At 36.5% G+C, this 25,206-nt stretch overlaps 1 protein-coding gene and 1 pseudogene across 1 annotated transcript in view; one reads left to right on the top strand and one right to left on the bottom strand.

Moving 5' to 3' along the window:
• The window catches only part of ADAMTSL1 (ADAMTS like 1), a 433,007-nt gene that overhangs the window by 326,728 nt on the left and 81,073 nt on the right, over positions 1–25,206 (bottom strand). The window contains exon 4 of the mRNA XM_021675321.2: positions 16,658–16,894. Coding sequence (XP_021530996.2) covers positions 16,658–16,894 — 237 coding nt within the window. The remainder of the gene's footprint in view (positions 1–16,657; positions 16,895–25,206) is intronic.
• On the top strand, positions 3,115–3,657 carry LOC105715566 (transcription factor BTF3-like; annotated as a pseudogene).

A 25,206-nucleotide genomic window follows, 5' to 3' on the forward strand; every position in this document is an offset into this window, starting at 1 on the left:
CTTCTATGTAACAACAATGTACTATTTCTTGATTGGATTGTGATATGTGATGAAAAGTGGATTTTATATGACAACCAGTGAAGACCAGCTCAGTGGTTGGACTGAGAGATGCTCCAAAGCACTTACCAAAGTCAGACTTCCACCGAGAAAAAAGGTAATGGTCACTGTTTGGTGTTTTGCTGCTAATCTCATCCACTACATCTTTCTGAATCTCAGTAAAACCATTATCCAAAGAAGTATGCTCAGCAAATCAATGGGATGCACTGAAAACTGCAACACCTGCAGCTGCCACTGTTTAACAGAAAGGGCCCAATTCTTCTTTTGACAATGCCTGACTGCATATCATACAACCAACATCAAAAGTTGAATGAATTAGGCTATGAAGTTTTGCTTCGTCTGCCTTATTCACCTGAACTCTTGCCAACTAACTTCCACTTCTTTAAGCATCTCAAAAACTTTTTGCAGAGAAAATGCTTTCACAACCAGCAAGATGCAGAAAATCCTTTCCAAGAGTTCATCAAATCCCAAAGCACAGTTTTATGCTACAGGAATAAATGAACTTACTTCTTGTTGGCAAAAATGTGTTGATTGTAATGGTTCCTATTTTGATTAATAAAGATGTATTTGAGCCCAGTTATACTGATTTAAAATTTATGGTCCCAAACCACAATAACTTTTAAACCAAGCTAATATTAGAGAAAAATCACTTGGCCACAAAGAAAGACAGTAAGAAAGAAAGAGAGAGGTTACAAAATAACAAGAAAACAAGTAGCCAAATGGCAACAGTAAGTTCTTATCAATATATCATTAAATGTAAATGGACTAAATTCTTCGATTAAAAGATAAAGAGTGGATGAATGAAATAAATAACAAGACCCAACTATATGCTGAAAACAGGAAGTTCACTTCACCTAAAGGGCACACAGACTGAAAGTGAAGGGATGGAAAAAGACATTTCATGCAATAGAAACCAAAAAAGAGCAGGAGTAGCTATACTTATATCAGATAAAACAGACTATAAGTCAAAAACTGTGAAAAGAGCCAAAGAAGATCATTATATAATGATAAAAGAGTTAATTCAGCAAAAAGATATAACAATAGTAAATATACACGCACCCAACACCATCACACCCAAATATATAAAGCAAATTTTAAAAGAGCTAAAAGGAGAGCTAGATGGCAATACAAAAATATTAGGGCCCCCCACTTTCAGCAATGGACAGATCATCCAGACAGAATTTAACAAAAAAGCATCAGAGTTAAACTATATTCTAGATCAAATGGTCTAACAGACATTTACAGAACATTTCATCCAACTACTACAGAATACATACTTTTCTCCTCAACAGATGGAACATTTTCCAGAATACACCATATATTAGGACACAAAACAAGTCGAAAAAATTCAAAATTATTCAAATTATAGCAAGTATCTTTTCTGACCACAATGAAATAAAACTCGAAATCAATAACTTTCAAAACTATTCAAATATAGATGAACTTTGGAAATTATACAAATACATGGAAATTAAATAAAATGTTCCTGAATGATTACTGAGTCAATAAAAAAAGAAGGAAATTTTAAAAATTCTTGAAAAACGTGAAAATGGAAGCACAACATACCAGAAACTATGGGATATGGGAAGAGTGATACTAAGACAGACATTTATAGCAATAAATGCTTATATCAAAACAATATAAAGAATCTAAATAAACCACCTAATGATATACCTTAAGGAATTAAAAAAAAAGAGGAACAAACCAAACCCCAAATTAGTAGCAGAAAATAAATAATGAGGATCTGAGCAAAAATAAATGAAATTGAAACTAAAAACTAACAAAAGATCCACAAAATGAAAAGTTGGTTTTTTGAAAAGAAACAAAATCAACACAACTTTAGTTAGGCTAACAAACAAAAAATGGAGAAGATTCAAATAAATAAAATCAGAAATGAAAAAGGAAACATTACAGCTGACCACATAGAAATATAAACGATCATTAGTTTATTATGAACAACTATATGCCCATAAATTGGAAAACCTAGAAGTGGGTAAATTTCTGGACACATCGAACATATCAGGATTGAATCAGGAGAAAATCGAAAACTGACTAGATCAATGATGAATAAATAGATCAAAGCAGTAATAAATGGTCTCTTATCAAAGTAACGCCCAGGACCCAATGACATCACTGCTGAATTCTACCAAACATTTAAAGAATAACTAATACCAATTATACAAATGACTTTTTAAAAAATCAGAGAGGAGCTTTTTTTATATGCTTGTTGGCTGAATGTATGACTTCTTTTGAAAACAGGCTGTTCATGTCCTTTACCACTTTTTAATGGGGTGGTTTTGGGGTGGTTTGTTTTGTAAACCTAAGTTGCTTATAGATGCTGGATAATAGACCTTAGTCAGATACATAGTTTGCAAATATTGTCTCCCATTCTGTAGGTTATCTGTTTACTCTGCTGATAGTTTCTTTTGCTGTGCAGAAGCTCTTTAGTTTAATTAGATTTCATTTGTCAATGTTTGCTTTTGTTGTAATTGCTTTTGGCAACTTTGTCGGGAAATCTTTGCCAGTTCTTATCTCCAGAATATTGCCTACATTGTCTTCCAGAGTTTTTTATAGTATTGAGTTTTACATTTAAGTCTTTGATCCACTTAATTTTTGTCTGTGGTATAAGGAAGGGGTCCAGTTTCAGTCTTCTGCATATGGCTAGCCAGTTATCCCAGCACCATTTATTGAATAGGGAGTCCTTTCCCCGTCTCTTATGTTTGTCAGCTTTGTTCAAGATCAGATGGTCGTAGGTGTGTGGCCTTATTTCTGGGCTCTCTATTCTGTTCCATTGGTCTATGTGTCTGTTCTTGTACCAGTACCATGCTGTTTTGGTTATGGTAGTCCTATAGTATGGTGTGAAGTAGAGTAATGCGATGCTTCCAGTTTTGTTCTTTTGCCTAGCATTGCCTTGACTATGAGGTTCTTTTAAAAGTTCCATATGAGAGGGGCCATCTTGTGTCCCTGTGTGTGTGCTCCTAATCTCAGCTGGTCCACCCAAGACCTCCTGAACACCAACCCTAGTCCCCTGCGTGGCCCCTTCTCCACTCCGACAAGATGAAAGAAACAATCATGAATCAGGAAAAACTTGCCAAACTGCAGACACAAATGCACATTGGTGGGAAAGGAACTGCTCGCAGAAAGAAGGTGGTTCAAACAACAGCCACAGCAGATGATAAAAAAAACTTCAGTTCTCCTTAAAGAAGTTAGGGGTAAACAATATCTTTGGACTGAAGAGGTGAATATGTTTACAAACCAAGGAACAGTGAACCACTTTCACAACCCTAAAGTTCAGGCATCTCTGGCAGCGAACACTTTCACCATTACAGGCCATGCTGCAACAAAGCAGCTGACAGAAATGCTATCTAGTGTCTTAAACCAGCTTGGTGTAGACAGTCTGACTAGTTTAAGGAGACTGGCCGAAGCTCTGTTCAGTCTGTAGATGGAAAAGTACCACGTGCTACTGGAGAGGAGGATGATGAAGTTCCAGATCTTGTGGAGAATTCTGATGAGGCTTCCAAGATGAGGCAAACTGAATTGAGTCAACTTAAGAAGACAAAACTTGAAGAAGTTACTGGGAGCTGCTATTTTATATTATGACTGCTTTTAAAGAAATTTTTGTTTATGGATCTGGTAAAATCTAGAACTCTAATAATTTTTAAGCCCAAGCCCCTTGGCCACTGCAGCTCTTGTCAGTTTTTGCTTATACACAATTCATTGTTTGCAGCTAATTAAGCCAAAGAAGACTGGGACTCGAGTTTGAAACCAAGGTTAATAAAGTTCTTTGCCTAGTACAAAAAAAAATTCCATATGAATTTAAAAATAGCTTTTTCTAGTTCTGTGAAGAATGTCATTGGTAGTTTGATAGGAATAGCATTGAATCTGTACATTGCTTTAGGCAATGTGGCTATTTTAATGATATTGATTCTTCCTATCCATGAGCATGGAATGTTTTTTCATTTGTTTCTGTCATCTCTGACTTTTTGAGCAATGGTTTGTAATTCTTATTTGTAATTCTTATTGTAGAATACCTCCCTGATTAGCTGTATTCTTAGGTATTTTATTCTTTTTGTGGAAGTTACAAATAGAATTGCACTCCTGACATGGCTTTCAGCTTGGCTGTTGTTGGTGTATGGGAATGCTAATAATTTTCGTACGATGATTTTGTATGCCGAGACTTTGCCGAAGTTGTTTATTGGTTTAAGGAGCTTTTGGGTTGAGACCATGTGGTTTTCTAGACATAGAGTCACATCATCTGCAGAGATAGTTTGACTTTCTTTCTTCCTATTTGGATGCTTTTTTATCTTTCTCTCTTGCCTGATTGCTCTGGCCAGCACTTCCAATATGATGTTGAATAGGAGTGGTGAGAGAGGGCATCTTTGTCTTGTGCTAGTTTGAAAAGGGAATTTTCTACCTTTTTCTCTTTCAGTATAATGTTGGCTTTGGGTCTCTCATAGATGGCTCTTATTGTTTTAGGGTATTTTCCTTCAATACCTAGTTTATTAAATTTTTAACATGAAGAGATGTTGAATTTTATAAAAAGTATTTTCCTGCATCTGGGACTATTGTCTTTAGTTCTGTTTATGTGATGAATCACATTTATTGATTTGTATACATTTAACTGACCTAGCATCTCTGGGATAAAGCCTAGCTGATCATGCTGAATTAGCTTTTTGAAGCGCTGCTGAATTCAGTTTGCTGGCATTTTGTTGAGGATTTTTGCATCAGTATTCATCGAGGGTATTGACCTGAAGTTTTCTTTTTTTGCTGTGTCTCTCTCTGCAGGTTTTGGTATCAGGATGATGCCGGTCTCATAGGAAAGGGTGACATATGGTAGAAATATAATTTGAAATGTACTATGCCTTATTGCAGTTGTATGACTTTCTATGAGCCTCAATATCCTCATTTATAAAATGGAAATAATGTTATCCCACAGAATTGGCAGAAGCAGCACACAATGATGGGCATGAATATATTCTAAAAACTATACACCACTAAAAATAATAAAATTTAAAAATGCTTTCTATTTGAGTTTTGCTCTTCCTTGTTTACTTCACTGAATCTGTTTGGGAAAACAAAATCATCGATTTTTGTTAAGCTTACACTTCATTTCAAAGGAAAAATTAAATAGATACAACTTTCCAAAAAGTTTTTTTTATTAAGCTATGGAAACTCTTTCACTTCATAAATGAAATAGCAAGATTGAAAGCAATGTCAATATAGCAGGAGAATCCCTTCCATGAATAAAAATAATACTTGAATATACAAAAGATGCAGCTAAGATGACAAAAATAAAATATTACAAAATAAATGAATTCATTCTTTTTTTTTTTTTGAGACATAATCTTGCTCTATTGCCTGAGCTGGAGTGCAATGGCACTATCTCAGCTCACTGCAACCTCTGCCTCCCAGGTTCAAGCTATTCTCCTGCCTCAGCCTCCTGAGTAGCTGGGACTATGGGCACATGCCACCATGCCAGGCTAATTTATGTGTTATTAGTAGAGATGAGGTTTCACCATATTGGCCAGGCTAGTCTTGAACTCCTGACCTCATGATCTGCCTGCCTCGGCCTCCCAAAGTGCTGGGATTATAGGCATGAGCTACCGTGCCTGGCCAAAATATTACAAAATAAATGAATTTCTATGGGATGTTACTTTCTGGCTTTGGAGTTGGATAATGGGTAGAGATTAGATGAATTTTGAGGTGCTTCATAGAAAAAAACCTAGATTGAAGAGACAATTGATAGAAATATAGATGTTACCTAAGTGTATTTGTGCTGTTATAACAAAATACCTGAGACTGGGTAATTTATAACAAATGGAAATTTATCTCACAATTTTGGAGACTGGGAAGTTCACAATCAAGGTGCTGGCATTTGGTGAGGACCTTCTTGCTGCATCATCCACAGGTCCATCTTTTTGTTCCTTTCGGGTCCCTAGTCAATTGGATTGTGTCCGCCAACATTGAGCAAATTTTCGCAACTCAGTCCACTGATTTACAAGTCAAACTCCTTGAAAAATACTCTTGCAGACACACCTGGGAACAATGATTCAGAAGCTATCTAGGCATCTTTAAATCTGGTTGAGTTGACACCTCAAATTAACTATCATAGATGTTACACGTAACTCCGGTGAGGGCTTAGAAAGCAATGAACATTTAATTGGATACTGGAAGAAAGATGATTTCTGTTATACAGTGTTCGAGAACTTGGCTGTGTCATTTTCTGCCATTGAGTGGAAAGTAGAACTTGCAGTGATGTATTAGTCCATTTTCATGCTGCTAATAAAGACACACTTGATGCTGAGCAATTTACAAGAGAAAGAGGTTTATTGGACTTACAGTTCCACATGGCTGGGGAGGCCTCACAATCATGGCAGAAGGTGACAGGCACACCTCACATGGTGGCAAACAAGAGAAGAGAGCTTGTGCAGAGGAATTCCTTTTTTTAAACCATCAGATCTTGTGAGACTCATTCACTATCACAAGAACAGCACAAGAAAGACCTGCCCCCATAATTCAATCACCTCCCCCTGGGATCCTCCTCCTACACATAGGACTTGTGGAAGTGACAATTCAAGATGTGATTTGAGTGGGGACACAGCCAAACTGTATCATTCTGCTCCAGCCCCTCCCAAATCTCATGTCTTCATATTTCAAAAGCAATCATGCCTTCCCAACAGTCCCTCAAAGTCTTAACTCATTTTAGCATTCACTCAAAAGTCCACAGTCCAATGTCTTATCTGAGACAAGGCAAGTCTCTTCTGCCTATGAACCTGTACAATCAAAAGCAAGTTAGTTACATCCTGCATACAATGGGGATACAGGCATTGAGTAAATACAGCCATTCCCAATGGGAGAAATTGGCCAAAACAAAGGGGTTACAGGCCCCATGCAAGTCCAAAATCTAGCAGGGCAATCAAATCTTAAAGCTCCAAAATGATCTCCTTTGACTCCATGTCTCACATCCAGGTCATACTGATGCAAGAGGTGGGTTCCTATGGTTTTGGGCAGTTCCCAAGGTTTTGGGCAGCCTTTTTCCCAGCTTTTACAGGCTGGTGTTGAGTTTCTGTAGCTTTTCCAAGCACACAGTATAAGCTGTCAATGGATCTACCATTCTGGGGTCTGGAGGATGGTGGCTCTATTCTCACAGCTCCACTAAGTGGTGCTGCAGTAGGGACTCTGCGTGGGGGCTCCGACCTCACATTTCCCTCTGTACTGCCCTGGCAGAGGTTTTCCATGACAGCCCTGCCAATGTGGCAAACTTCTGCCTGGGCATCCAGTCATTTCCATACATCTTCTGAAATCTAGGTGGAGGTTCCCAAACCTCAATTCTTGACTTCTGTGCACTCACAGGCTCAATACCACATGGAAGCTCCTAAGGCTTAGGGCTTGCACCCTCTGAAACTATCACCCGAGCTCTACATTGTCCCCTTTCAGTCATGGCTGGAGTGGCTGGGATGCAGGTCATCAAGTCCCTAGGCTGTACACAGCATGGAGACCCTGGGCCTGGTCCACGGGGTGGACCACTTTTTCCTCCTGCCTGTTACTCAGTTCCCAAGTTGCTTCCACATTTTCAGGTATATTTTCAGCAGCATCCTACCCTACTGGTACCAACTTAGTGTATTAGTCCATTTTCACGCTGCTTATAAACATACCTGAGACTGGGCGATTTACAAAAGAAGAGGTTTATTGGACTTACAGTTCCATGTGGCTGGGGAGGCCTCAGAATCATGGCAGAAGGTGAAAGACATGTTTCACATGGCAGCAGACAAGAGAAGAGAGCTTGTTCAGGGAAACTTGCCTTTTTCAAACCATCAGATCTTGTGAGACTCATTCACTATTACGAAACAGCGCAGGAAAGACCTGCCCCCATGGTTCAGTCATCTCCCACTGGGTACCTCCCATAACATGTGAGAATGTGGGAGTTCCAATTCAAGGTGAGAGATTTGGGTGGGGACACAGCCAAACCATATCAAGAGATGAACTTAGGTGCCTAGCTGAGTCGATTTCCAAGCACAGGAAGGATGCTACAGCCTGGTTTCTCCTTGGTACTTACAGTGAAATGTAAGAGCAAAGAGATAAACTGAGAGATGAACTGTTAAGCAGCAAGGTATTAGCACTTGATTATTTGAAACATTTTCAGCTTACTCAGGTAGTGGGCTCTGGTAACAGGGCCAAGGTTGTGACTAGACAACCATTTGCTAAAGAAATTAGGCATGTGACTCATGAATCCCTCAACCATCTTAACAGAATCCAGGAATAGAGATGCAGTTATTCAGGAAACAACTGTAGAAGACTCCCTTGTTTGATGGCTTGGACGCCTGTTAATTGCAAGAAAGACTGATATGATTTCTGAGAATTTCATACCAGCAGAAACACTGACAGTGTAGAATAAACGTCCCAGAGATGGGACAAAGTGAAAGAAGAATGATTCTGAAGTCTGAGCCACAGATGCAGAGGCTTGGGCTGACTTGACCTCCTTGAACTGAGAGGGCAGGGCCGCCTCCTTGGCAGACACACAGAATGAAGTATCGAGCCCAAGGGATTATTCTCAGGCCTTGAAATCTAGTGTATTTTCTTCCTGCTGGGTATCAGACATGCTTAGGAACTATTCTTCCCTTTTCAAGTGGGAATGGGAATGCTTCTTCTGCTTGTCCCACCACTGCATTTTGGAAGCAGATAACTGATTTTTGGCTTCAAATGTGCACAGATGGAGACAAATGATGCCCCAGGATGTACTCTATCCAAGTTTCACCCATAGCTGATTCAGCTGATAAAATCTGGAGCTTTTTGAGTTGATAATATTTTAGAGTTGATGCTGAAATGGGTTAAAACTTTTGGGGCAATAGGATCAGGTGAATATTTGTCACTTGGGAAGGACGTTAATTTGGGAGCCAGGTAGCCTGCTGTCATGGGTTGAATTGTGTCCCCCACAAAAGATAAGCTAAAGTCAAAACCTCTGATGCCTATAACTGTGACCTTTTTAGGAAACACAACCTTTGCAGATGTAACCAAATTAAGATGAATTCATAGTTCATTAGGGTGGGCTCTAATTAATATGATTGTTGTCCTTATAAGAAGAGGTGAAGACACAGACACCAAGGGTAGAATGCCATGTGGTAACAGAGGCAGAAATTAGAGTGCTACAGCTGCGAGCTAAGAAATACCAAGGATTGATGGCTACTATTAGCAGTTAGGAAGAGGCAAAAGAGGCAAAGAAGGATTCCACCCAGAGCCTCAGGGAACGCACGGTCCTGATGACACTTTGATTTTTGACTTCTAGCCTCGAACTGTGAGAGAATACATTTCTGTTGCTTTAAGTCACCATGTAAAGGAATCTGGTTTTTTTTTTAACCTGAAGGCAAAAAAGTGCAATTGAAATGATTCAAGCAGATGAAAAATGAAACTAAATCTGTATTTTAGAAAGAGCTTCCCATCTACCGTGAGGGGAATATGGTATAGTTACTACATAGTACACTTCCCTATATACTTATCTCCCTCAGGGTAAACATTCTGGGAGGGCAAGGACTATGTTTCTTTTTTGTTCCTTCTTATCCATTAGTGTATTTTCAGTATTTAGCATATTTGTCCATTGATGTATTTTCAGTATTTAGCGTAGTAACTCTAAAATGTATCATTCCTATGGAAAGAGATCTGAATCAATTTTATATCCTCAGTAATCAACATAGAGCCAATTATTGAAAGAACGCATAAACAAGGTTCAGAAACTAAGGAAATTCAACTAGTAAGTAGTAGTTAGTTTTATCTTTACTATACTATGAAAAGAAGAGAATAAGAAAGACTATGCATTAAATATTTTAAGCAATGCCATGCTTCCACGTGGAATTACATTATAAAGTACAGAAGAAAAAATGTCCAACACCTTATTTCTGACATCACCACCTTTGGAATAACTGGTAGACATTTGATACTAGTGACTTAGGTCACAGACAGAGATGGAGAAATAATCATTCCATTCAATTCATTTCAAACTACTCACCACAGGAATTATTAAAAATGAAAAGAACTTCTTTGTTAGAAATATGGCTCATTTTAATGTTGCCAGAATAAAGTATAGACATCAAAACTCTGAGATTCAATTTACTGCTTATTTCTGTACTGTATTTATTCATTTTAAAACAATATTATATAAGGCATTACCTGAAAGGAATTCTTTTCCTTTTTAAAATGATTGATTTTTTGAAATAGAAATAAGCAGTATTACAAATATGCAGATTCATGATAAAAGGGCTTATTTATAATCATACTTTTTCTTTTGATATACCTATATTAGGTATCAGCTGATAAATTCTATTAATTATAAAAATAAAACATACTTTTCTCTATTTGCTTTCAAAATAACTTAACAATTATTTTTAACAGCAGCACATGTCCTATCTGTAAATTTATGCTACTCTTTTAAAAATATATTTAAAACAGAAACCAGCTTTGTGTTTTACAACAAATATAAATAGGGGTAATTTGGATAATGAAAATAAATGAATAACAGCAGCAGTACTAATAGAACTGATCCTATTTGTGATGGCTCATTAACTTTGTGCAGGATGCAATTCACTGCCCTGGATTAGGAGTTGATAATTGTACAATGTGGAGCTGTTTGCAAAGATGACTGCAATACGAAATTAACAGAAGGTCTGTTCATTCATTAGGAAGTCATTATCCCTTTCGTATGTATACCCATATTAAATCATGCACTCAGAAAGGCTGTAAGGAAGACAAAGAAAAAGATAAGAAATAAAATAACTTGGGTACAATTAATACTAGTAGTATTCCCCAAGTTCATAGTAAGCACTTTAAATGTATGTGATTACTTAATCTTCACTCTAATCCCATTCTTACAATTATCATTCTCATTTTGCAGATGAAGAAACTGAGGCTTAGGAACTTGCTCAAAGGCACATGCCAATGAGTGGTGAGCTTACATTTCAACCTAGACGGTATGATTCCAGAACCTCTGTCCTCTACTATTCATACAATGGCAAATTGCTTCCCTAGCTCAGCCTTCTCTCCAACTTCATCTAGTCTAGAATGATAATGAGCAAATCAGAATCCCAGTGTTTCTCAGTCTGAGATGCAAGGTGAAGAGGGAGAACATAATGACCCCCTGGGGATGATCATCAGATTCTAGGAGGGAGACAGGGAGGGAAAGGGGGAGAATGTGGTTTGAAAAGGTATGTTCATTAAACCTATTGTTTTTATAATATTAACGGCAGAATTACATCTAGACAAAATCTCAGCCCATGGGATAAACTGAAGAAATACTGTAGGGAGCATAGTTAGAAAATGTTGAAAACACTGGCACTCTCTGATCTCTAGTCTGTCATTAACTAGCCATAGGATCCTGGGAAAATCATACAATGTAGCGCAGGAATATTTCCTGGGGCTGGACTAGATGATCTCAAAGGCCCTGCTTTTAAACACTGGGCTGTGAAGCACTATTAGTGACTATTTCTGTGCTCTGGAAAAAAACAGAGAAAAGTAAGGGGTAGTAACTTTCTCATAAGACAAACTGTCTTCAGTTCAAAGAATTGTCCTTTATTCTGAAATTAGGTTCTTACTACTTTCTTGTTATGAACGTTTCGATTGTGAAGTGATGATGGAGAAAGTACATGGTGGAAGGTCTCTCTTTGTTTTTTGAAAGTCATTACCTAACCAATTAAGAAGTTTGTTACTTTATCACATTCTGGAAAGTTTTTGAAATGTTATAGGGTTATAAAATATTATACAGGGAACCACTAATTTAATATAGTTTCCAACTCAAAATTTTCAGAGTCTTATGCATTTCTACAGCACTTTACAGTTTATTAAATATTTTCACATGTATTATCTCACTTGGTACACTATGGTCTGGGAGACTCCATTTTGCACAGATTAAAAAATGGAGCTTAGGGAGGGTGAATAACTTGACCAAGATTACACAGTTTGTTAAAGAAGAGCTAGATTCTAACTAATGTCTTATTTTTATTACTTATTTTTATTTTGAGATGGAATCTTGCTCTGTCGCCCAGGCTGGAGTGTAGTGGTGCGATCTCAGATCACTGCAACCTCCGCCTCCGCAGTTCAAGCCATTCTCCCACCTCAGCCTCCCAAGTAGCTGCGAATACAGGCACCAGCCAGCATGCCTGGCTAATTTTTGTATTTTTAGTAGAGACAGGGTTTCGCCATGTTGGCCAGGCAGGTCTTGAACTCCTGACCTCAGGTGATCCGCTGACCTCAGCCTACCAAAGTGCCCAGATTACAGGTGTGAGCCACTGTGCCCGGCCCCAACTCATGTCTTTTGACTTTAAATTCTGTCTGCTTTCCAATCTGTAAGTGAATCTGGCTGTAATAGAATGATAAGGAAAGTGTTTTCAATACATAGAATTAATAAATCTGAATTTCTGGAAGACAAGGCCTAAGAGTTGAATCTTTTAAGAGCTCTCCAGGTGATTCTGATAGGCAGCCAAATTTGGGGACAACTACCAAATGATCAGAGCCTCTGTCTACTTGGCCTCACCAGAAGGAATAGGAATTTTGAAGTCAGACAGAACTGGGTATCTCTGGGCAAGATATAAAATCTACTTGAGCCTCCAGTTTCTTCATCTGTGAAATAAGGATAATAATGTCTAATATGCAGAACCGTAAATATTTGAAAAAAAGTACCTAGATACGGTAGTCACTCAAAAATGGAAGCTATTATCTTTGCTATTACTGCCTTGTATGGTGCTCTACTATTACTGAGTAAGAATTAGGTATGGATTATAAATAGCAATGATTCTAGAATTTTCCTGAAGCAAATTTACAATAAATACAGTCACCCAAATTATCTGTGATCTCAGGACAGTCTCCAGGTCTCTGTTTCCTCCTCTGTGAAACAGCAGTATCTGTGAACTGCTAAGCTACCTTCTGGCTCTAGAAAGTCCAGGACTCAAAGATTCTATTTAAGAGTTAAAGACTCGAACAGTCATGAGAATGTGGCTCTTTGTAGAGTATTAAACAGGTATACTTGAAATAAAGATTAGTGCATATGAATGACAAATCTCTATAGCTATGCTGTCATTTTCTATCAAGGTAAGACTATGTCCAAATCCAAACATTTGTTTACTGGTATGATTTGTTTACTTCTTTACTTATGATTTATATCTGCCTATGCTCAAAAATATTTGAAGCAGCTCACCCAAACAAATTATAATAAGACAAAAATAAAACAAGAGAAAAAGCTAAGAATCCCTAACACACAGGTTAGACGAGGAAGAAAAGGGAAAAATCTGACAGGGGAAATGATTTCTTCAGGAAATTAAGGGGAGCCATTTGTGAAAACTGCACATTTGCAGGTGGATCACATGAGGTCAGGAGTTTGAGACCAGTCTGGCCAACACGGTGAAACTCCATCTCTACTAAAATACAAAAATTAGTTGGGTGTGGTGGCATGCACCGGTAGTCCCAGCTACTCCGGAGGCTGAGACAGGAGAATTGCTTGAGCCTGGGAGGCGGAGGTTGCAGTGAGCTGAGATCACACCACTGCACACCAGCCTGGGCGGGACTCCATTTCAAATAATAATAATAACAAAATCTAGCTTTAAGATTACTGACCATGTTTTAAAAAATATAAAAATAAGGGTTTTTCTTAATGTTTATTACCAAAGACTGAAAATATTTATCATCAATATACAGGTGCAATTTAAATGAAGGATTTTTGTCTAAGTAGAATGGAATTTATATATTTAAACTATTTTTTGAGGCAGTAGTGTCTTTCAACTTTTCTTTTGGTATCTTCACTCTTGTTTTTTTAAAAGAGCACATACTGCACGTAAGTATTCCATTTCTACTCCTCTATCATCTTGTTATCCTCTGTTTCTCTACTAGTTTTATAAAATATAAGTAGGTTTTAATCATGAAGACACAGGCTGTGATGGAAGTGGTAGAAAAGTATCCAACATGGAAGTTCTGGAAAAGGCAAATGTGTGGAGATGGTTGCCAGCAGCAGGGAGGAAATGACTGTAAAAGAGCATGAGAAGATTTGCTGGTGGGGAGGGGTTCAGGGAATGTAAAAAATAGTCTGAATCAGAGCTGTCAAAGTCACCCAGACTCACAGAAGTGTACATGAAAAGGATGAATTTTACTTTGTGTAAATTACACACATCTTAATAAACTTGAATTTAAAAAAAAGAATCCAACATGACATCCCTTACAAATCCATATTAAGTTTCAGGTTTTGATCCTCTGATCATGTTTGATTTTTTGCTTTCTACCATCTGCCCTAGTTATAATCAAAATGAAAACTCCTTCCTGGTTTCAGACTAGGCTTTCCTTCTGTTCCTGCTATCATAGCCCTGGCCCAAGCCATGCCTTGCGTCACTTGCCACTCTAAAAGCCTCCAACGAAGCTGCTGTCTCCCTCCAGAGTCTTCCACTCCAAGTTTCTTGCAACAGTAGCTATAATATTCTTTCTAAGGCAGCACTCTGATTATGTTTTTTCACCACTAAACTCTTTCTTGGTCATCCACAGTTTACCATAGTCCTGTCTGCCGTTCAAGTCTCCATGATTCTCTCCCAAACTACCTCCCTCTTCTTATTGCATACCTGGAGCTTATCTGGCTCTCCTGCCAAACTAAATTAGTTAGTGCTTAAATGCAATCTGTTTTTCCATCACCTTCACTACATGATTGCCTCTCACAAGACAAATAAATGAAGAAAATAATAAAAATAACCAGTCATTATTTCTATATATAAGTCACAATGCTTTTCAAATACGGTATAACTTACATTTGCTCCCAAATCTGTTGTACTTATAAGAATCTATTAAAGCATGTTTATACTTGCAACCCAAAGTCCAGTACTATCATTCCATATTTATGATATATGAAATTTACTCTTTAGCAACTGAGATAAGATTCACTTTCAGTTGCGAAGGTACATGAAGCCAGCTGGCAGGATTAGTTTAGGAAAAAATATGCCACATTGAACTCCCATGAAACAGAAACAAATGAAACCTAATTTGCTGAGCTGTCTTGTTTATTTTGGTTCATTCGGCAGGGTAATATAGTAGCAATAACACTGGACTCAGTCTCAGGAGATCTGAAACTTAGTCCCATTTCTGGCATGACCAAAGATACATGAAGATCATGCCTATTTTCTGGTTCTCAGTTTTTTCACTTCTAAAATGGAAATCTTCCTTGCTTTACTCAAACAGTATACTCACAGAAGGAGTTACTATTCTTTTGTTTGCCATTCCCTATAACACAGCCCCCCCGTCTAAATCTTTTTGCTTTACAATTCTCTACTATTCCTAAAGCTTTTTCAGATTTTATAATTTCATTTCAATATCACTAAGAGTCCTAAAGGAGGAAGTAAATAACAAATATCAGAAATGATTTTTCAAATATATTGCTTTTTACAATGCTGATTGAGTAACTGTAAGACCCTTTCTAGCTTTAAAATAGTAAAATTCCATATTAAAATTTACACCTGAAATTCATATATCTTTTGTATATAAGGAAACCTACAGATACATGTTTCATTATCTGCATTTTCCTGAGAACAGTTTCTCTGCCTCATGATTTTAAAGCTTACGACATCTGAGTATGTCTGTTTCACTCTTGTATACATAAAACCTTGCCTGACATCTCACATCTCTTAAAGTAATTTACACTACAGTTTTTCCTTTACATCCAAATATAGATGTAAGTTTTAAACAAACGTGAATTTGAAATAACAAATTACTAAAACGTATTTTATATTTCTCTTATATTGCTAGCCATGATATTACAGATTCTGAAGAAAGAAAATTTCATCTAATATCATATTGGGAAAGGCAAGTATCAAAATTTTGTGTCTGCTTCATGAAATATAAAAGTATATAGTCAAAGATAGCGCATAGAAAAATAATAGCAACTGCTTGCTCCAAAAACTAGACTGGTCATCCTAATCCAAAAAGTGGACCTGAAAATAAAGATGGCAAAGGCATGACAAACATACAAACTCTTCTTCACCTTACTAATTCCCTATTTAAAGTAGACATTGATGAATGGATGGATACCAGCAATCAAACCTCTTTGTAATCCTGTTTTAAAGATTTAACTGGCTGAAGTCCAACCTAGCTGTCTCTTTCATGACTTTCTCTACAGTTTGTCTGAATGTTCAATATAATGGAAATTACAGTAAAGTAGCAACAAGTTCTCCTACAGTTTACTTGGGGATTTTAGAATTGGTCTTACCTGATTTACTCTGAAACTCTGAGTAAATGAAAATCAAGGCCTCCAAATACACACACACACATTCACACACTCTTCAGGAATAGCCAATCTAGGGGGTAATTTCAAAGTCTAGTACATAACTGATAAACACTACTCAAAAATTTTTATATTTTATATTCAAGTGACACTCAAGGAAAGAAAAATAACTCGAGTCCACTTTTCCTTCACACAGTACAACACTTGTACTTTTCACTGAAATCACACCTTAATTTTCAAATATTACACAATTTATAAACTCTAAAAAGTGTGAATATGAGTGACTCAGACAGTGAGACTATGTAAACCACTTAAACAAAAACACTAAAACCCTCTGGGCAAGTTGAATGAAAACAAATCAGCACTTACTTGGCATAAACCACTGATGCACATATCCAAAGATTCTGTGTAGCAACGAGTACCATCTAAGACCTTAGGTGCTAGTTCAACAACCAGGGCTGTTCCTTTGGCTTGGCACTTGAGTGAACATGGGTTGTCAGGGTCATTAGACACGGGAAGCCATTCATAAAACTGGCCATGGTGCTTGACGTCATTATGAGCTGAGCATTGCTGAGCTCGGAAATCACCTGCTTCTGGTGGGCAGTCCTGGAGAAAAAAGAGAGAAAAGACATACACAGGTTAAGAGGATACACCCCAAATAGGAAACTGGAGCAGCCACATGCTCTGCTTAGGTCTCAGAAAGCAAGACCAATGTCCTGGTCATGACAGATGGAACTTATAATATCATCTCAGAAGTTATATAATTATTTGGCTCTCAAAATGTAGAAATCTGAGAAAGCAACCACTTCAAAATACATTTTCTGATTGAGTTTAAATGGGAAAGTAATTGGGACATATATTTTCTAAAAGCTGTCTATTGGCTCATAAATTCTTCCACATTGTACTATCATTTTGACTTCCTCATAAGTAGAATCTAGTATGCTCAGAGGGTTAGTTGAAATTATTTCTGTCTCTTTCAGTTCTGATATTGAGAGCTATGACAATTCTTTGTTTGAATAACTAGCAGTAAAAAGTTATAATATTTTCATTCAAAAAGTTTTTGTGGAGTTGAAATTTTTTTGTCTAGGACTTAGGCCACAAAGTATCTAGAATTAAATGTAGGGAACAAAAAATATAAAACCATGTATATACTAATTTCATTGGCTTAAGGCAGCATGGCAGAATGGAAAGAGCATGGGCTTCCTCCTCAGATGGGTGGGGGGCTGCAATGCAGTGCAGAGTTACTGCCTCTGTTCTAACACACGGAAGCCTAGGCTTGTGTTAGAACAGAGGCAATAACTGCACAGCTCTCAAGGTTGTTATGAGTTCATGAGCTCATGCTGGCCAAATATCAGCACAGGGAATATACTGAGTAGATGGAGCTATTACTACGATTATTTAATGAGGCCTCAGAAGACAAAGGGATGGAGTATTAGGAGATTCTCTCAATTTGAATTGTAAATCATCTTGTTAGAGACCAGTGGAAAATAAGAATCTTTTCAATGTAAGTATCACAAAGGGCAATTTTAAATGTAAAACTATGGCTAACAATGACCATTATCTAATGAATAATAAATCTCAGTAAAAGCAAATAAGATTTAACTTTAAAAAGGCAAATATCTCCTATCCCTTGGAAAGGTTTTTTGATAGGTTTATTTTATTCTACATGCCTTCAGATTAGGATTTACTGTGGAAGACTGTCGTCAACTCTCCAGGTGTGGAAAGGCTTTTATTTTAATTTTTTGTTTTAAATAAAGGATTTCCATGTGGCCTTCAACAGTTCCCTGTTACTAGATTATCATTTTGAGAGTTCTCTTATATAAGGTTTCTTTCTCTGAAAAATCTCTTTACATTTAAATCAGCATTCTAAGAACAGCATTGGAATTCTTGACTCTTTTCCAAACGTTTGTGATACTATTAAGTAGCATATTAGGCTCTGGTAGTTGAGAGAGCACAAATTCTAGGCAATGTGGGGTAGAAACAATTAAATATTCATTTAGGATGAACACAAAATTGTTCCAAATACAATATAAAATCTCAAAGACATTTTACTGTTAGTATTATGTGTTCTCAGAGTGAATAAAACATACAGTAAAGGAAAAGAATAATGTATATAACACAGGTATAGATACACAGATAGGTACCCTGCAATGCTTAATATTTTGAATATTGTCTGAAAAGAGTATGATTAAAATTCATTACTTATTAATTTTTTTAGATAATAGGATGCAGTTTAAATTATTTAAGATCCCTCAATAAATAAATGTTATTTACTTATTTTGTAAAATAAAAACTACAACCAGCAAAACTATATTATGAATTACGACACAGGTAAATTGTATCAAACCATGACATACAATACAAACTAATTTTATTTTATTTTATATTTGAGAAGGAGTCTCACTCTGTCAGGCTAGAGTGCAGTGGTGTGACCTCGGCTCACTGCAACTTCCGCCTTCTGGATTCAAGCAATTCTCCTACCTCAGCCTTCCTAGTAGCTGGGTTTACAGGTGTGTGCCACCACACACAGCTAATTTTTTTGTATTTTTAGTAGAAACAGGGTTTCACCATGTTGGCCAGGCTGGTCTGACCTCAGGTGATTTGCCTGCCTCAGCCTCCTAAAGTGCTGGGATTATAGGCATAAGCCACCACACCTGGCCCACAAACAACTTTAAATGTTTTAACATCACCTCCTGTCAGACCATATGTTCTAGAACACAGAGACACTGATTTAACATTAACTCTTTACAAACTCACATTCCAAAGACAAGACTACCACTTTCCTAATTTACAAAATTCTACCAATATCTGCCTAAATCTCACTTACTGACTTCTGCTGTAAAACAGCTCTATAACTAACCACAGCCCCAAGCTCTACATGTAGCTTTCCTTAAATTTCCCAGTTGAGACATGGTAGAGTCTCTGTCAAGGTGCTGCTCTCCCCTGCTTAGCAAGCTTAATAAATCTACCTTTATATGATCCACAAGTTCCTGGTCATTGCATGGGAGCTTCTACAGTTGAACTGACAGTTTAGCAATGTTTAAATACAGTATTTTCATTTGATAATACCTATCATCCCAGGAGTCACTTTATTACTCAGGAGTAATGAAGAAATAATGTATATTGTATTGAAGGTACAGTACTTTATTATACTGAAATATAATAAAGCAGAACATTAAGGAAATTGTTTGGAATAACTCCAAACCCCTCTTAAAATTTCCTTTGCCTCCTTTTGCTGTACAAGTGAAACAGCTGGAAGAGTCAGGCTGAATCATCTCTGCTTTAAAGTAATGAGGGGAAGAAACAGGTAAGAGCCCTCTTAATATGAACCAGAGATAATTTTCTGAATGTTTCCAATTCCAAGAAAAGTGTCAATTACATTTTTAAATTGATAACGCAACATTGTCATAGTACAGACATAAAACTCCTACAGAGTCTCCAATGAGTCCCTTCTGTTCAATAAACTGTGTTGATTCTTCCCACCTTTCCTAAAACAAATAAGACCTAAAGGCAGTCAAAGGTAAAACAATGAAGTTAAAATGTTAAGACCTTTAGGTTTTGTTTTCTGTGACAAAAACAGTAAACATATTTAAACACATCTTAGAGAATCAACATGCAGGCAGATGTTCTTATTTGCAATTCACCTGTATGTAATGGCTTCAACAACACCTGTTACACGGTTCATGGTTTCACTAGAGAAATAGCTCTGAGAATAATGCTTATGAACATCTTTACTCAGTTTTATCACTACTGTTTTTTCTTCCACCCATATTTTTGTAGGGGTGGGAAAATATATTTTGCTAAATTGAGAATGCACTTAAAACCTGGAGTTCAGAGTGGGAAACTGAACTTGAACCTTTTTAGTGTTTGAGTTTATTTGTACTTGGCAAAATGCAGCTTCCTGTTTTAAGAAAAGGGACTTAAGAAAACTTATAAAACAGGTTCAGAAAGCTTCTTGGACATCAAATAGCTTTTACAAAATAACATTTTCATGATTTAAGTGTAAATGAATCAGAAACATATGAATCAAATTTCCCTTGAAATACATATGTTTAAAAATTAAGGGGAAGAAGGATTTGGCAAAATGTTCTTTGTTTGAGCCCAAAACATTTCAAGCATAGCTCAAGACATCTATTGAACGTCTAATGCATCTGGGATCATCCAGCTGCAAGAGTGGAAACTCAAGCAGTGATTGTAACCTCTCATTCCATAAGATGCTAATAAAAATAATTTGTATAGAGATTTATCACCTACAAAGTTTTTGGTTTTTAATTATAAGTTGGTCCATGAAACCATTATTCTTCCTAATCCTTTTATGGGTTTTTTTTTTTTTCGGTCTTTTTTTTTCCTTTTTGTGGCGAATGGGGTCTTGCTCCTCATTCTCCAGGCAGATCTTGAAGTTGTTCAGATGGGTCTCGAACTCCAGGACACAAGGTATCCTTCTACATCCACTTCCCTAAGTGCTAAAATTACAGGTGTGAGCCACTGTGCCTGACTCTAATCCTTTTACAAGTCAGATTTAGAAACTGATAATCTAACTGTTTTGAAAAATACTTAACATCTTTTACTGGGAATCATCTTTGAAATACCAGCTTTTGCAGAGATGCTTTTTGATATCACAAGTAACCAGTTTTAATCATGAGAGGTAGTTTTCTTTAAGGAATACCAAATGTAGAATGTAATAAGCATACACAATGTGGAATTTCTGCTCTCATAAAACCCTAGTGGTAAGAATAAAAAACTTTAAATTGGGATATTTAAAATAAAGAATAAAACAAATGAATTATAATTTATATATGCTTACATGTATTTATACATTTTGCTCTGAACTTGCCTCATATAAAGCATTGATGGACACAATTGAAATAGTTAAAAAGTTTAGTAGCTATATGGACCAAATGCATTCTATCCCCTAACAAGAACCTGCCAAAAAATAATAGTGTGGGAAGGATGCACAAGACTAAAGATTCCCAACTTCCAGCTCCTCATACAGCTCCAGAAATGCCATCAAATAGCAATGGAGCAAGAGAAAGCAATCTAATACTTTTTCTCTTGGTTTCCTGCCTATTTCTCAAGAACTCTAAAGACAACTGTGGATTGACAGCTCTGTGTCATGTTACTGGACTAACACTTCCTCACTGTAAAAGTCTATTTTCTTTGAAATAATCACATGATCCCATGAATTACTGTATTTAGCCATTAATATAATCATTTTTCTCCCCAAGTTTTAAGCACTCAATTCTAACTGTGTCAAGTGCTCTCTTTTTTAAAAGCACAAAAATAAAATCTGACCTTTTATTTGCTCACATTATAATTCATAAAGTCCATGGAGTTCTGCCATATATGAATCCAATTCAAAACATTTTCTGGTTAATCAACTATCCAGTGGGAAAGATAAGATGGATCCCAGATGTCCCCTGATGATGATGGTAGATCAGATTACACTGTGGGACAAAGGAGGGTCAGGGTTCCCAGAGTTTACTCACTGGGTAAAATAAAAGATTCTATCGCAGCAGCTAAGGTGGCAGCATATAAAAGGTTTTTAAAATGGCTTTGAAAAATATACAGAATGTAGATTCAGAGTCAGGAGAAGCATTAATTTTTCTTTATTTTCATTCTTTTTAAAGAAGACATTTTCCTTCAGAGAGACATCCCTCTGCTTTTCCTCTGCCCTTAAATACTCAGTGGTTGTCCTATTCTATTAATTTTCTTGTTTCATTTAACCTATTATATGAGTGCCATGCTATTAATGCTTTTATATGTAGAATCAATATTGGTATCTGATAGTATCAAGAACCCTGAAAATTTGTACTGTAGTAACGGAAAAAAAATCCATGCTTCTGACTTCATTTTCCTCTCTTAGAAATGTGCTTTGAAACCCCATACTGCCCCTCCATACTGTTTTAATCATTCACTCTCAATAACAGTTACTGTGCAAGAAAAATACAAATAGAATTCCCTAGCGAGCATCTACTCTATCCTCCAACAATTTTGGATTACCACTTTATGATAAAAACATACATAGAAATTTACTAGCTGCTAGATGATGTTAGAAAATCTTACCAGTTGTTTTATCCTCAAAATATTAGGAATCCTCAATTTACTGATGATAAGGCAAGAAAAGATTACCATAAAATGCTGCTCTTTAATAAATGGATAAAGGTTCTGGAAAATATATCCTCTAAAGTTTTCAAATCTTTTAGCACACCTAAGTAAGATGACAGGCTGCCTCTTTTAGATATTTTGATGTTACTTGGCTTTCTGTATCTTTTATTCAAAGTTAAGATGAAACCACTGAAAAGCAAATATCCATTGATAAAATCCAATGTACTATATTTTGTTCTCGGAAAAAAAAATCAATATTTCAATTTCTATTTGCAACTCAAACCTTCTCTCTTGAAATTCAGACCTATATACAATCGTCCCCCCATCTGTGGTTTCACTTTCTGGTGTTTTAGTTACCTGCCGTCAACCACAATTTGAAATAGGTGAGCACAGTCCAATAATATATTTTGAGAGAACGAAAGAGAGATCACATTCAAATAAGTTTTATTACAGCATGTTGTTATAATAGAGTTATAATAGCATAGTTATAACAGCACAGTTAAAATACAGTTATAACAACACATAGAGTTTTTTACAGCATATTGTTATAATAATTGTATTAATATTAAATGTTAAAATTCTATTTTATTATTTTTGCTAATCTCTCAATGTGATTTATAAACTTTATCATATGGATGTATGAGAAAATATCTATATTTTCTTACACAAGTACACGCATACATGCATTGTGTCTACCTATAAGACAATATCTGTATTAGTATCTTTAGGCTTATGTACTAGCTACAGTTTTAGACATCCACTGTGTGTCTTGGAGCATATCCCTGAAGATAAGGCAGGTCTACTGTATACAACTGTTCACTTGCCATCTGGACATCTGAGACATTGGAAACTCATGTCCAAACCTGAATCCCTGATCCTCCTCCTGCCCCCATGAAATCTGCTCTCCCTGCAGCATTCCTCATCCTAGTCAATATCAACTCTATTATTCTCAGGTCAAATTTTTTTTTTTTTTTTTTTTTTTTTTTTTTTTTTTTGAGATGAAATCTGGCTCTGTCACCAGGCTGGAGTGCAGTGGCATGATCTCAGCTCACTGCACCTTCTACCTCCCGGGTTCCAGTGATTCTCCTGCCTCAGCCTCCAAAATAACTGGGATTACAGGCATGTGCCACCACACCTGGTTAATTTTTGGTATTTTTGTCAACACAGTGGCTAGAATGATCTTATGAGAGTCCCCATCATCCCTCAGGCCTATCACATCCTATTGTCCTTGCTCACTTAGCTCCAGTCACCCTTGAATTTTCTGGAATCAAGGCACTGCTTCTTCTGGGACACTCCGAGAACACTCTTACTTTAGGATGCATGCATTAGCTATCTTTTCTGCCTGGAATTCTCTTTGCTCAGATTCTGAGGAGCTAAATTATTTCAACTTTATCAAGTCTTTTCTCAAATATCCCCTCTATGAAGCTTAGGCTGTCTACTCTATGTAAAGCTGCAACCCCACTCCCACTACTGATTCGTCTTTATCCTGCTCAATATTCCCTTTTTCTATAACACTTAGTTACCTTCAAGTATATCAGATAATTTACTGAATTTATTGTGCCTAATTTTTTTACTGTCTGTCTTCTTCCACTACAGCAGAACCCAAAAGGACAGGAATCTTTTCCCGTTTGGCTTTCTGTTACATACCAGGTACTTAAATATTTGTTGAAAGAATGACTAACACAATGAATAAAGGAAACAGAGGTCATATTTTTCATTGTGAGAACTCTGGTTCTGCTTTCATAAGTCTTACAGGAATTTAAATCTTAGTTTTCTAATTGATGGAATATCTAATTTTTTTCTTTCTTTCAAAAAAATTTACAAGAATAAATTTACAAGAATATTAATATATTTCAGACGCTCGGAAAGTTGGTTAGGGAGTCTTGCCTAGTTTCTGAATAGGCAGATTGATATTTCCTTCTCCATGTAAACAAATTTAACAGGCCAATATTAAGAAACATAAAATATGCTGAAATCATTTATTGTTTAAAAAATAGCCAGACACTTGTAAATTTTATATAACATTTAATGTTACATGCACGCACCGTAAAGTACTCATGTTAGGGTACCGAGCTTTATCCCCCAAATTTTGGCCACCTGCTCATACTAACATCAACATTATCATCAAAAGCATTTATTTGTGTAGAACTGCTAGCTGCTATGTAAAATGAAATTAAACAGACATAGTTGCTGCCCTGTCTAGATAGTCTGTGTGGAGACAACTCTGTTGTATTTTAAGAGCATAATATTTAAATCTCTAACACATCACTGTTAAGTTCAAAGAACAGAAAATTGGGTCAATTTCGGAAGATGGTGCCATCGTAGGTAAAGGTCATTCTTGGCTCATTTTCCCTCCTTTTTGAAAATGCCAACAAGGTTTTTCTTGAAGACAAGGATTAAATGGCTTCAGGCACCATGTTTTCATGTATACTAGATATAGTTTAATTTGTTCTGTTTCCTGGTGCAAAAGGTTTAAAGATTTATTTTACTTTCCCCTCAAACTCTCAACTCTTTTGAAAAATAACATATTCAAGGGAAATGAGTGCCTGTGAAAATAAGTCATTAACCATCTTAATGCCTTGCTATGGATCAAGCTCATGCTCAGTGAAATTATACATTTTCAACTCTGTGACCTTGTAAAATATGAAACTCCTAATTTATTCAAACTTTGGGTGTGCCCTACTATGTGCTTACTAAAAGAACACTAGTTATAGGTAAATTAAACAGCTTCAAACTGTTCCAATGTCTTCATTCAGGTCCAGACATAAGAAATGTGTGATATAATGAATTATCAGCCCCACCTTCCTTGCTCT

The sequence above is a fragment of the Aotus nancymaae genome, unplaced genomic scaffold, assembly GCF_030222135.1.
Source record: "Aotus nancymaae isolate 86718 unplaced genomic scaffold, 86718_ANA_hifiasm-v0.15.2.pri h1tg000003l, whole genome shotgun sequence".
Classification (NCBI taxonomy): Eukaryota; Metazoa; Chordata; class Mammalia; order Primates; family Aotidae; genus Aotus; species Aotus nancymaae.